The 13,006-nt window shown below is 50.0% G+C and overlaps 1 protein-coding gene across 1 annotated transcript in view; it reads left to right on the forward strand.

Annotated features, from left to right (window-relative positions):
• The first annotated feature begins 281 nt into the window (after positions 1-281).
• The window catches only part of LOC119444411 (uncharacterized), a 105,541-nt gene continuing 92,816 nt past the window's right edge, over positions 282-13,006 (forward strand). Inside the window, exons 1-2 of the mRNA XM_049664583.1 lie at positions 282-449; positions 11,965-12,020. Coding sequence (XP_049520540.1) covers positions 401-449; positions 11,965-12,020 — 105 coding nt within the window. The 5' untranslated portion in view covers positions 282-400. The remainder of the gene's footprint in view (positions 450-11,964; positions 12,021-13,006) is intronic.

A 13,006-nucleotide genomic window follows, 5' to 3' on the forward strand; every position in this document is an offset into this window, starting at 1 on the left:
GCCTTACTGCTTGCCTTAATGAAGAAATGGCGACAGCCGGAGGCCAGCAAGTGGGCGCCACGTACAACTATTGTTCCCGCATCTGAAGCGCCGCGGGTGGCCATAGCTTCTTATTCTGGAACGAGCAGAAATCAAAACGTTGTGTCCAGATTCATGCGTGGCTCAGTTACAATAGGAAGCAATGATCGATATCCAGATGTGCCGACGCACAATGCATAAGCTTCCACAGCTGCAGAACTATGACGGCTGTGCTGGAGCCCCACCCCCTTACTTACGTTGTCCTCAGAGCACAATTGCATTTCAAGTCCCGACTCTTGACCACTTTAGGTTCATTTTTCGCTTTCTTTTCTTGCGGTAGACCACTTCATGAGGAATGTGAAGAACAGAACGCGCCAATAACATGCGCGGGATTTCTATTTTGGCAGCCCTGGTGGTATTTGCCACCCATGGTAAGTTCCCTGGACAACTGTGCGTACTACTGTTTGCGCTTTTGGTTATATGGCTAGGTTTGCCGTTACAATTTCACAGTTTCGCTTTGAGTTATGTCCATGTGAGTAGCTTCTCAATTAGGCCTTAACGCTCAGCACAGCATGATCGCCTCTCACTAACCAAACAAAATAAGTTGTCCCTGTGCCAATCGCGTAGCTCGAGTGGCTAGCCAGAGAGGACGCCAATCAGGCCACCACCGGGCTGCACCATCGCAACCGCCGCTTCGTTAAGGCTTCCGGAAAATCTATGGGACCTCGGCGAGCCATGTCGTCCTCAACTATGGTCTTTTAACGTTGATCAAAATGTTATTACACAACGATTTCCGCATCCAAGCTGTAGCGTTGACCGCCACGGCTGAGGATATAATCCGCGACTTCGTGGTCAGCAGCAACACGCCGTAGCCACTAAGCTTCGGAGAGCATTTCTTGTCCTTCTTTAAGGATGTTAGACTCACCGGATTGCCATCGTCGGACAAGCACCGACACTGTAGCACATGGCTGAGTTACAACTGCTACCGCACTTTAAGGAACCACGCAAAGCGCGTGACCTGTCACAAGTCATGTAAGTCACTGTGACTCACATTGGCTTGTGAGACTGGTAAAATTAATAATTTAATTGCTTTGATGTTCGCGGATATCACATCGCAGTTGCTCAGACTACTGTGCGAAATGAATTTCTTTCGAACAGCTGGATGAAGTTGTAGACACTTGGGCATTGCTTTCGATAGGTGCAGTTGTACCTCTTGGACTAAAATACTGTTCCACCTCGTCGGTACAGAGGCCTTGTAGTTGTATTGTAGTAGGAGCTTTTGAAGACATTGATTTATGACGGTTCCTAACGGTCCTTTTACATTTGAGCAGCATGATGCTAATTGCAAAAATATCGTTATTCTACAGCTTTCACATATGCTACGTCTTCTTCTTCTTTCTGGGGTTTTCCATGCCAGAACCAGATCTTATTATGAGGCACGCCGTAGTGGAGGGCTCCGGTATAATTTTGACCACCTGGGGTTCTTTAACGTGCACTACAACGCAAGCACACGGGCGTTTTTGCATTTCGCCGCCATCAAAATGCGGCCGCCGGGGTCGGGATTCGATCCCGCGACCTCATGCTCAGCAGCGCAACGCCTTAGCTGACTGAGCCACACCGGCGGGTCATATGCTACGTCGAGCACTCGCTCTAAATGTGGAAATACGGTACAAAGGGGTTGCTTGCAAAGGAGACACATACATCGTGTCTGAACGTGAGCGCAGTTACGAACTGCGCTTCTAAGGCGCCAAGACGCGGTTTCGGCTTTCCCCTGTGGAGATACAATGCAAAAGCAGCTAATTCAGTTTCAGTAGTACCTGCCGATATTACTCGTATACAACAGCTTTATTTGCTATTTTCCACAGTCTCCACAGTGCCACAGTCTCCTTTGTTTCTATATTATGTATCGCTGGACTAATTGTTCATGTACAGCTCTAACGCATGTGCACTACGACGAACGACAACGCCTATGACGGCACTGCATCCGGTTTTAGAAGATAAGGATGGCGAAATTTTTAAAAAATGACAGGGTGGCGTAAAATATTTCCCTGTCGAACATCATCAATCACCACACCAATTGAGCACGAAATACCAGTGCAGACTGACGCCTTTAAATGGGTGATGTGTACTGACCGCTTGCGATGGGTAGTGCACCTATAAAAGTGACATCAGCGCTGATGTCGACTACAGTATATTTGTTTTCAGTCTCTTCTCTTATTATACTTCGAAGTGGCACTGAAGTTGTACTTACAGACCACGCTTGTACCCACGAGGCAATTTTGTAGCCATTCAACTAAAAACAACGGAAATTGGCGTAGTTGGTGCTAGTTCATATTTAAGGGACGCGCGCACAACAGGGACAAAAGAAATCACACAGGACGAGCGCCCAACTTCACAAAATTTTATTCACAGAAAATGCTTGTTTAACTAGTACAGAAAATGCGTAGGCCCAGCTTATCCCACGTCAAGACGAGAGAAACAAAATTACAGGAGTACTCATCTTACGACGGCCGTTAAAGGTAATGCGATTGGCATTCGAGTAATGCAGCGGCATACCGTATTGCCGAAGTCGCGTTTATATAACATATTTTGAGGCTTGTTTCTTCGGTTATATGCGACATACTCCGGTATCGCCCCACTTTTCTATGGAACTCGCTTGCCAAGGTCGCCCATGAGCCTGGCTGCATGACGACTCTATGACGCTGACACAGTGATTCCATTCTGTACTTGCGCTGCTAGAAGCAATGGCTAGGAGAGATTCACTGATGCCGATTTAACTACCTTCTGCGGTGCCTGTGGAGTTCGAGCCAGGGAGATATCGGTTGGTCCACGTCGACGACGCTGGCATGACGGCTACAACATGACACGGCAGTTGGATGACAACGCTCGAGTGACAACAGTAGAACGAGCAGGACGACATTACGATGACGGAATGACAGCAAATACCACGACGATGGCGTGACGTCAATGGCATGACGAGAGTCGGGTGAAAAATATGGAATGACGACGACGCAACGACTGACCACGAGCACATACCTAGTGGTCCGAGCTATTAGATAACTTGGGCCACTGGGTCGGTGCAGATGGCATGATGGCGACGGTGTGAGGAGAGTCAGACGACGAAGCTGGCGTAATGATAGTAGAATGACCAAGACCGCATCACGAGCACACGCCTAGTGACCCAAGCTGATAGGCGACTAGGTTCACTGGGTCGGCGTGAGAGGCTATATATAATGTTACGACAAACCCCATCTCATGATGACTCTCTACGGCAATGCGATTAGCATTCAAGCAATGTAGCGCCACTCCTTATTCCTAAAGCCATGCTTATGTCTAGTTTCTAGTGGTCATTCTGCAGTCACGCAAATTTTGGGCTGTCCAGAGAGCCCACGATGCGATGCTGGAGCTTGGTCTCCCCCTCCCGACGTGGGTACGGCCCGCGGCTTCGTCGCCTCCCTGAGAGGGGGCAACGGAGCTTCTCAGGACCTTCATTAAAGTTCTTTGTCTGTCTGTCTGTCTGTCTGTCTGTCTGTCTGTCTGTCTGTCTGTCTGTCTGTCTGTCTGTCTGTCTGTCTGTCTGTCTGTCTGTCTGTCTGTCTGTCTGTCTGTCTGTCTGTCTGTCTGTCTGTCTGTCTGTCTGCGAATACCATTGCTTCGGCTATGTGCGACATACATTGTCCTTGGTTGCGGCATACTTCTCGAAGACACTTGCTGCCCAAAGATCGTCCATGAGTATGACGGCGACTATATGACGACGATGGAATGATTGAAGGACACAGGCGGTATGAGGACGACATGACGAGAATGAGATGGCGATTTCTGAAATGATGACAATGGTATAACGGGGATAGCGTGACGACGACGGCATGAGGATGTGATTGCGACCAGTGCTTACAGTCAGGAGGGCCGCACCCCTCCTCTCCTCCATTTTTTCAGGGGCTCGCCCCCCCCCCCCCCTCGGTAGATCAGCTGCAGCACTGCGGCACCCATTCGACAAGCGCTAGAGGTGATTTTATTACCACTTGCGCGGGGCCATTTTAAATCGCAAGATTTTCGAGGGATGACTTAACAGCGATTAATGGGTTGTTGTGGGCGGAGTGAAGGCCGGTCGCCAGCCGAAACGTCAGTAAAATCCTGGTATTGTGCCTATGTGCTACTATTCGTGGACCTGTTTCACTGCAGGATCCTGGTATTGAACGCCTCACTGATATATATATATATATATATATATATATATATATATATATATTGTAAAGACGACGTGAACTTAACAGCGGGCGCTCTCAAGGCGGTCGCTGGTAGCGAAGCCGACGAGAAAGAGAGTAGAACAGCTGGCCCAGGAACGGGTGCGGTGCCTGTCTTCTTTATTCCATTACAATGGCGCAGTCGACGAAAGCCCAGTCCAGGTGCCCCTTCGGAGTCACTGCGGCGCCCAAGGCATAGTGGCCACCGCAACGAAGCGACGCTTGAGAATGGCTCCAACGTGCCCTCCAGTCATTCAGAGCATCACCATTCTTGGACAGCCTCTCCAACTCTCTTCGAGTGATAGTCCTCGGAAACCTGAGGAGAAGCGCGGAAAACATGTAGCAGTCGTACCACTCGCAGTAATCAACGGAGCACCCTCTCGTCAACTTCAGCTGAAATTGACAACGCTGAGCGGCGGGATACTTGCGGCGTAGCCGAGTGTAAAGACGAAGTGAACTTGGCCGCGGGAGTTCGCAAGGCGGGCGCTGGGAGAGAAGACGACGAGAAAGAGAATAGAACAGCTGGCCCAGGAACGGGTGCTTTCTCTGTCTCCGTTATTCCATTACAATATATATATATATATATATATATATATATATATATATATATATATATATATATATATGTTGTAGCGAAGAAGACTGGCGCCCTGTGTGACTGGCGCGCCCTGTGGACGCACTATCATCATCGGCCCGCCGAGTAGACGGGCTCGCGCTCTCGGTGTCCGACGCTCAACTGAGACGGTCGCGTTTCTGAGTCGTCAATAAACCCCATTACATATTTGGTGGAGCTGTGCTGGGTTCTACTTCCCCAACCCTGGAACTACGCAATCTGACGCTGCCGGCCATCATGCCTGACGACGCCAGCCAAACAACACCTCCGGCACCGCCAACATTGATTTGTCCTGGCCCCGTGCGTCAACGCGATCCTCCCATCTTCAGCGGCTCCGACGAATACGACGTCGAAGATTGGCTCTCGATCTACGAGCGGGTGAGTGCCCCCAATAAATGGGACGATGCTACGAAGCTCAGCTACGCCAACTTCTATCTTACGGGTGTCGCTAGCGTGTGGTACCACAACCACGAATCCGACCTTCGCACCTGGTCAGATTTCAAGGCGCGCATTACGCAAGTGTTCGGTCGCCCTGCGGTGCGGAAGCTCCGTGCCGAAGAGCGCTTGCGCAGCCGTTCCCAGCAACCCGGTGAGAACTTCACCAAGTATATAGAAGATGTTGTAGACCTTTGTAAGCGCGTCGATCCATCGATCACTGAGTCTGACAAGATACGTCACGTGATGATGGGAATCGAAGACGACGCATTCCAAATGCTCCTCTCGAAAAGCCCGCGGACCGTGGTCGAGGTCGCTGAACTTTGTCAGAGTTACGACGAACTCAGGCGGCAACGTCTGCTCACTCGACGTTCTTCTGTTCCCGATGCTCCCGTTGCAAGTTTAGCTGCTGTCACTAACAACGACTATCTGCTCGGCGAAATCAAGGAATTTATACGCTCCGAAGTCGCCCGCCAGCTATCCCTACTCACCGCTGTCCCCGGACCTACGCCGTCCTTGGCTCCTCCGTTGCGTCAAATGCTCCAAGAAGAAGTGTCCGAAGCCATACAGTCTCCTCGTGCAGCGCCACCATTGTCTGCACCTCTAAGCTACGCCGAGGTTGCAGCACGGCCACCCCCATCGACTTTTTCAGCGCCACCGTTTGCTGCACCGCCACGTCCAATCCCTCCAGTGTACACCACCAGATCACCAGCTAGCACGGAACCCTGGCGTACACCCGACAATCGCCCCGTGTGCTTCTTCTGTGGTATCCCTGGTCACGTGGCACGGCTCTGTCGCCGTCGCTTATGGCTTCAAGGTCATGACCAACCTGCCTCCTCCTACGTTTCGCCAGTTTCGTCCTTCTGACCGCCACGTGATTCGCACTTACCGTCCACGCGCAACGTCATTCCTTCTGCCCGTGATCGTCGCTCGCCATCCCCTCGTCGCCGCTCACTTTCCCCCATGCGGCGGCGTCTGGCCCCATCGGAGCAGGAAAACTAGCTACCGCAGTTCAAGAGGCGAGAACTGCGTTCCAGTCGAACCACACAAGGCCTCGCAATCTTCCGACGAACGTAATCGAAGTATCTGTTGAAGGAGTCGTCACACTGGCTTTAGTCGACACAGGCACCGCCGTTTCAGTAGTTACGGAAGAAGTTTGCCGCAAGCTTCGAAAAGTAATGACGCCCTTATCTGCGCTGTCACTCCGGGCTGCAAGTTCCCAGTGCATTACCCCTGTTGCCGCATGTACCGCCCGCATCGTCATTCAAGGATACACGTATACAATCGAGTTCGTCGTCCTCTTATCCTGTTCATACGACGTCATCTTGGGGTGGGACTTCCTTTCCGATCATCAGGCCGTCATTGATTGTTCTCGCGCCGAAATTGAATTTTTTCCGCTTCCCGACACCCGCTCACATGAACTTGACGATCTCGGCGACAAACTGGTCGTTACAGAAGACACTACGATCCCTCCGCACTCTTCGGTGATTGCGCATGCCTCCTCTACTTTCGCCACTGACACTACTGCCCTGTTTGTCCCATCGGACATTTTTGTTCGCCGACAATGTTCCCTTCCCTTCGCTGTCCTAACTGTCAGTGGTGGCCTGCACGAGACTACTCGTTTCCAACGCTAAGGCCACGCCCCTCGTCTTACGTCGTGGCGAGTGCCTTGGACGTCTTCAGTCTGCCGACTCGGTTACCATCTTTGACGCGCCTCTTGACGACACCTGTTCAGACGTGAACTCGTTGACCTATAGCTTGCCTTGTTCCCAGCCTAGGCACGACGTCTTCCATAGTTCAGTGGATGCCCTCTTGAGCCCTACGCAGCGTTCGCAGCTTCTCAGCCTTCTACGGAAATACCAATCTACGTTCGACTGTCAACACGCCCCATTAGGCCTTACATCGACTGTACGTCACGAGTTCGACACCGGCACCCACGCACCACTGCGCCAGAGGCCTTATCGTGTATCACCCGCGGAGCGCCATGTTATTGAAAACCAAGTAAGCGAAATGCTTGAGCGTGGAGTGGTTCAACCTTCTAATAGTCCCTGGGCATCGCCTGTAGTCCTAGTTAAGAAAAAAGATGGCTCAATTCGATTTTGCGTCGACTACCGCCGTCTTAATAAGATAACTCGCAAAGACGTCTACCCTTTACCGCGCATCGACGATGCTCTGGATTGTTTGCAAGGCGCGGAGTATTTTTCTTCGCTCGATTTACGAAGTGCCTATGGATCCTGCCGATCGCCCGAAGACAGGCTTCGTGACCCCAGATGGCCTATATGAATTTAACGTTATGCCGTTTGGGCTTTGCAATGCCCCTGCTACATTCGAACGAATGATGGGCAATCTGCTTCGTGGGCTCAAATGGAAGACATGCCTATGTTACCTTGATGATGTCGTCGTCTTTTCTCCAGATTTTCCCACACATCTGTACCGTCTCGAACAAGTCCTGCAGTGCATCACCGAGGCAGGCCTCCAACTCAACTTGAAGAAATGTCGCTTTGGAGCCCAGCAGCTTGCTATACTCGGACACGTCGTATCCAAAGATGGCATACTTCCTGATCCTTCGAAATTTCACGCCGTCGCCGAGTTTCCGAAACCCACGTCCCTGAAAGAACTTCGTAGCTTTATCGGGCTCTGCTCCTACTTTCGTCGTTTTATCCGGAATTTCGATTCCATCATTGCTCCGTTGACTCAGCTGCTTCGCGGCGACACACGACTTTCTACTTGGACCACAGCTTGCGACGATGCTTTTGAAACTATGCGGCGTTTGCTCACTTCGCCTCCCGTACTGCGCCATTTCGACCCCACGGCCCCCACGGAAGTCCACACCGACGCCAGCGGCGTAGGACTTGGTGCCGTGCTTGCACAGCGAAAAAGTGGGCATGATGAATACGTAGTAGCCTACGCCAGCCGAACACTAACGAAAGCGGAATCTAACTACTACGTCACCGAAAAGGAGTGCCTGGCTATCATCTGGGCCCTTGGAAAATTCCGACCCTACCTGTACGGCCGCCCCTTCGACGTCGTTACAGATCACCATGCTCTATGTTGGTTATCGACTTTAAAGGATCCGTCAGGCCGCCTTGCGCGATGGTCTCTACGGTTACAAGACTTCGACATACGCGTCATTTACCGGTCTAGCCGTAAGCACACCGACGCGGATGCCCTCTCTCGGTCGCCTACACCAAGTGACATGACTTGCATTACAGCCATCGAATCGGCGTTTTCGTCGCCTGTGCCCGTCAACATGGCTGTGGAGCAACGCAAAGATCCCTGGATTGCGGCACTTATGGATTGCATTTCTGACACTTCAACAACACGCCCTTCACGTGCTATCCGCCGCCACGCTTCTCATTTCGAGTTTGGGGATGGTGTTCTCTATCGTCGACCCTACCCCGCTTCCGACGGCCGCAAATGGTTGATCGTCGTTCCCCGCCATCTGCGCACAGATGTATGCTCCGCTCTCCATTCAGACCCGCAATGCGCCCATGCCGGCCTCTTCAAGACTTACGCTAGGCTTCGCTCCCGCTTTTATTGGCGTGGCATGTATAATATTGTGCGACAGTACATTCGCTCGTGCACAGCGTGCCAACGACGCAAGCTTCCTGCTCCTCGTCCTTTTGGTCCTTTACAGCCCATTCCTTGTCCGTCCCGACCATTTGACCGCGTCGGCATCGATCTCTACGGCCCTCTTCCCTGCACATCAGCTGGCAATCGCTGGATTATTGTCGCTGTCGACCACCTCATCCGCTATGAAGAAACTGCGGCACTGCAAACAGCGACAGTCCGCGACATTGCGTCCTTCCTACTGCATCACTTCATACTGCGTCATGGGGCACCGCGGGAACTTCTTAGTGACAGAGGGCGTGCGTTTCTTTCCGAAGTTCTTAACGCCCTTCTGACCGCGTGCCATACCGTCCATCGCACCCGTACAGCTTATCATCCGCAAACGAACGGCATAACAGAACGGTTTAATCGTACTTTGGGCGACATGCTATCCATGTACATGGCATCGGATCATACCAACTGGGACCTCGTTTTGCCATATGTTACGTACGCCTATAATACCGCTTCACAGGCCACAACGGGATTTTCGCCATTCTTTCTCGTATATGGCCGTGAACCTACATGTACGCTCGACACCATTCTCCCCTACCGGCCTGACCCATCAGAGGGCACGCCTCTGTCTGAAGCCTCCAAGTATGCCGAGGAATGCCGTCAGCTGGCCCGTTCGTTCACGGCGGAAGACCAGAGTCTTCAAAAATTCCGTCGCGATGATGACCGACCTCCCTGCACCTACCAGCCGGACTCACTAGTCTGGCTGTGGATACCTTCAAGCACCCCTGGTCTATGCTCTAAACTCCTCGCTCAATACCACGGTCCCTACCGCGTCGTTGAACAGACGACGCCGGTCAACTACGTCGTCGAGCCGCTAACGCCATCTACTGACTTGAGGCGTCGTGGACGCGAGACAGTCCACGTGCAGAGACGTAAACCCTATTACGACCCCCTTGTCCTCTCCTCTCCTTGAGTCGCCAGGATGGCTCCTTCTTCTCCAGGGGGCAGTTGTAGCGAAGACTGGCGCCCTGTGTGACTGGCGCGCCCTGTGGACGCACTATCATCATCGGCTCGCCGACGAAGACGGGCTCGCGCTCTCGGTGTCCGACGCTCAACTGAGACGGTCGCGTTTCTGAGTCGTCAATAAACCCCATTACAATATATATATATATATATATATATATATATATATATATATATATATATATATATACCGGGTGTTCAAAATTAAGGTGCCTAGGGGTACACAAAGGGAGATGATAATTGTCGCTGTCAGCAGCTGAATGAACTAACGTTGAATAATTAACTTTTTATTCACTGTAGTAATGTGCATGTTTGTATTGAACAGTTAGAGGCAGTCGTGTTTCTACACAGTTTCACTTGGAAGAATTCTTCCAGCATGTCTGTGCTCCGAGATATCCGACTGCAAATTTTATATTGTCGTTGGCATGATTACGCATGCAAGAGAGTGAGGATCGACGCATAGCTTCTCCTTGATGTGACGCGGCTGTTGCGTGCGGCGTTTAGTCTGACAACAGGGCGGAGGCACAGGCAAAGATGATAACTGAGCCCCTTCCCCTCTCGGCTTCAAAATGTTACTGTGGCGCGCAGTTCAAATGTCGTTTTGAATGTTAACGTAGATGCCACGACTTCAGATTTTGGTTCTTACGACGCGCTAAACGTAAGCCAAACGCGGTTGTCCTCAGCGAGGTATCGTGGACGCCACGACTTCCGATTTCGGTGCCTACGAAGCGCTAAACGTAAGCCAAATGCGATACTCCTCAGCGAGCCGCAGTGCGCTTAGTCAGTGGACTCGTGGCGTTAATCTGCGGCGGCCGCTGGGTAGCCGACCGCAGCAACCAATAGCAGCCACGTATGGCAATGTGCTTTATTACGAAATAAAGCACACAGAAGCGAGTGAGGATCATGGCTTCTGTTGAAACGAGAGCGTTTGAGAGAAACGTGACTTTGCGCTCCGCTAGCGAGCTTCATGCACCGCGTAGGACAGCAAAGTTGGCTGAGATGTTCACAGCAGCCTATCCTACCCGCGGACTATAGTATTTCACCAAGCCCGAGGGGTGGTTCAGGGCCCCTTTAATATGTTTCGCTCCCCTGTCTGGCCGCTTCTGCTAATACGTTATGTGATCACGTAGCAGAGCAAAACTGATTGTCTAGGTTCTCATACTGTCGCAGTTACTCCTACTATCCACTGAAGATAGCACGCCAGAGACGTTTTCACTTGAAATGACGATGTATGCATAACTAGTTGCAAGTAGTCATGTACATACCTAAACAATGGAACCAACACACTCAGTATAGCTGAAGCTTCTGAGCATCGAGTTCACATTGATTACTTCGGTGAGGCGCTAGATTAGCAAAATTGAGAGGCTGCTCTTAAGCACACTGGCAATAAAAAAAATGACGTCGCAGTGAATTCATTCGCTCAACCGCAATATCGTATGCACACGTCAAAAGAGTTAACGCCTAACCACACCTTCTGAGTGCGCTTTCCACATTTCACGGTACCCTACAAAAAAAAAAGCAGAAGAATGCGAGAAAAATGGCACCCATTTAGAGGCACCAAAATCGCTGACCACGGTAACGTAGATGCCGTCAGCTAAACATTGTCAAAAACATTGTCACTCCGACGACGGAGTACGCTTCTCGTAGCACTAGCGCATGCGCACCGCACAGAGCAAGCAGGGCTTAGCTCAGCTTCAAGCATTAGAGCACATCGAAACCTGAGCAGGCGGAAAGTCTAAAATTGGTGCTTGATGCGAATAACTCTTGGTGACAGTGGCGATATTAGTGAATACTGAGGGCCAGCCCGAATAGCTCGTACAAATGGATATATTGAAAATCAAGCGTCTGTATAACAGATCAACGTTCCGTAGGAAAAATCTTATCGGGCGCAAGCTCTATTATAAGCAAAAGTTAGAAAGAAAAAAACGTAGAGCAAGAAAAGCTAAGGAGGGAACACGGTAACCAACTATCTGTAAAAAAATGCTTTTCGAATTCTGCTGCGCACAATAAAACGTCCTCTTAAATTGCCTAGCGGTTTTGGTTTTCATAGTATTTCTTTTTTTTTTACAGCATACGGTGGACCTCTGAACAGACTGTTTTGCCCTCCATTATGCAACCCACGACCGGTGAGCAATTCCGCACATTACATTTCTTTACACTCTGTTTTCTTAGTCTAGCGTGCGACGTAATATTGTGTGCGACGTAATATGATCTCGCGATGGGGTTACACACAAAATAAAGCGGCCAACGAAAACAAATACCCCCAAAAAAGCACAGTAAATGTCAACGTTCGTATTTCTTTATTACTGTCCTTAGTTTAGCTAGTCGTTCTTTCCTCTTGCTTCCGTAAACTCTCTGCTGCTGAAACTTGCTTTAATTATTCGTACAAAATTTTGATCTTTAATTCCTAACTCGTGTTCTTGTAGTAACATTTTGTGACAAAATTAAGGCAGTGATTAACCGACGTTTTGAAATCTGACTGCTTGCTAGATCGCAACGGTGCAGGAAATTCCAGTCAATTTTTCTTTTTTTAAAGCCATCTTTTCTTACAACTTCTGCACTCTGATCTCTGTCCCTTCCTCTAACCTCTATCCACCGCGCAAGTGAATACTGGCGTCATACATACAAGGCAAATTCACATAGGTCGCGAATGCGAGGCTGAAATGTGGTTCCAAACCAATGGGCAGCGTCATCAATCATGGTCGTGCTTTGAAGCGTGACTACATCTCTCGGGACAAAACACCAGTTGCTGAAAATTATGCAGCCGATTCATCACAAATGGAAACAATTGAAAAAAAAGCACAGACAATTTCATTAGAATGACAAAATCTGAGGTCGCAGGCTGTTTGCGTTCATCCAGGAATAATTATGATTGCAATTGCAACATATATAGTATTACCCAAAGGAGATTTGATCAGTAACTTGATCTTTTAACTGCCTTTTCACTAATTAATATATTTCAGCTACGCCTTCTGTGCCACAGAAATCCTTCACGTGGCACGCACGCTGTTTTAATGATGATGAAAGTGCGGTTTTTGTGAATTACTTCAATGTAGTGTTGATTTTGTCTCGACACCGAACGAATGAAAGTGCGGATTTTGTGAATTACTTC

The sequence above is a fragment of the Dermacentor silvarum genome, chromosome 3, assembly GCF_013339745.2.
Source record: "Dermacentor silvarum isolate Dsil-2018 chromosome 3, BIME_Dsil_1.4, whole genome shotgun sequence".
Classification (NCBI taxonomy): domain Eukaryota; kingdom Metazoa; phylum Arthropoda; class Arachnida; order Ixodida; family Ixodidae; genus Dermacentor; species Dermacentor silvarum.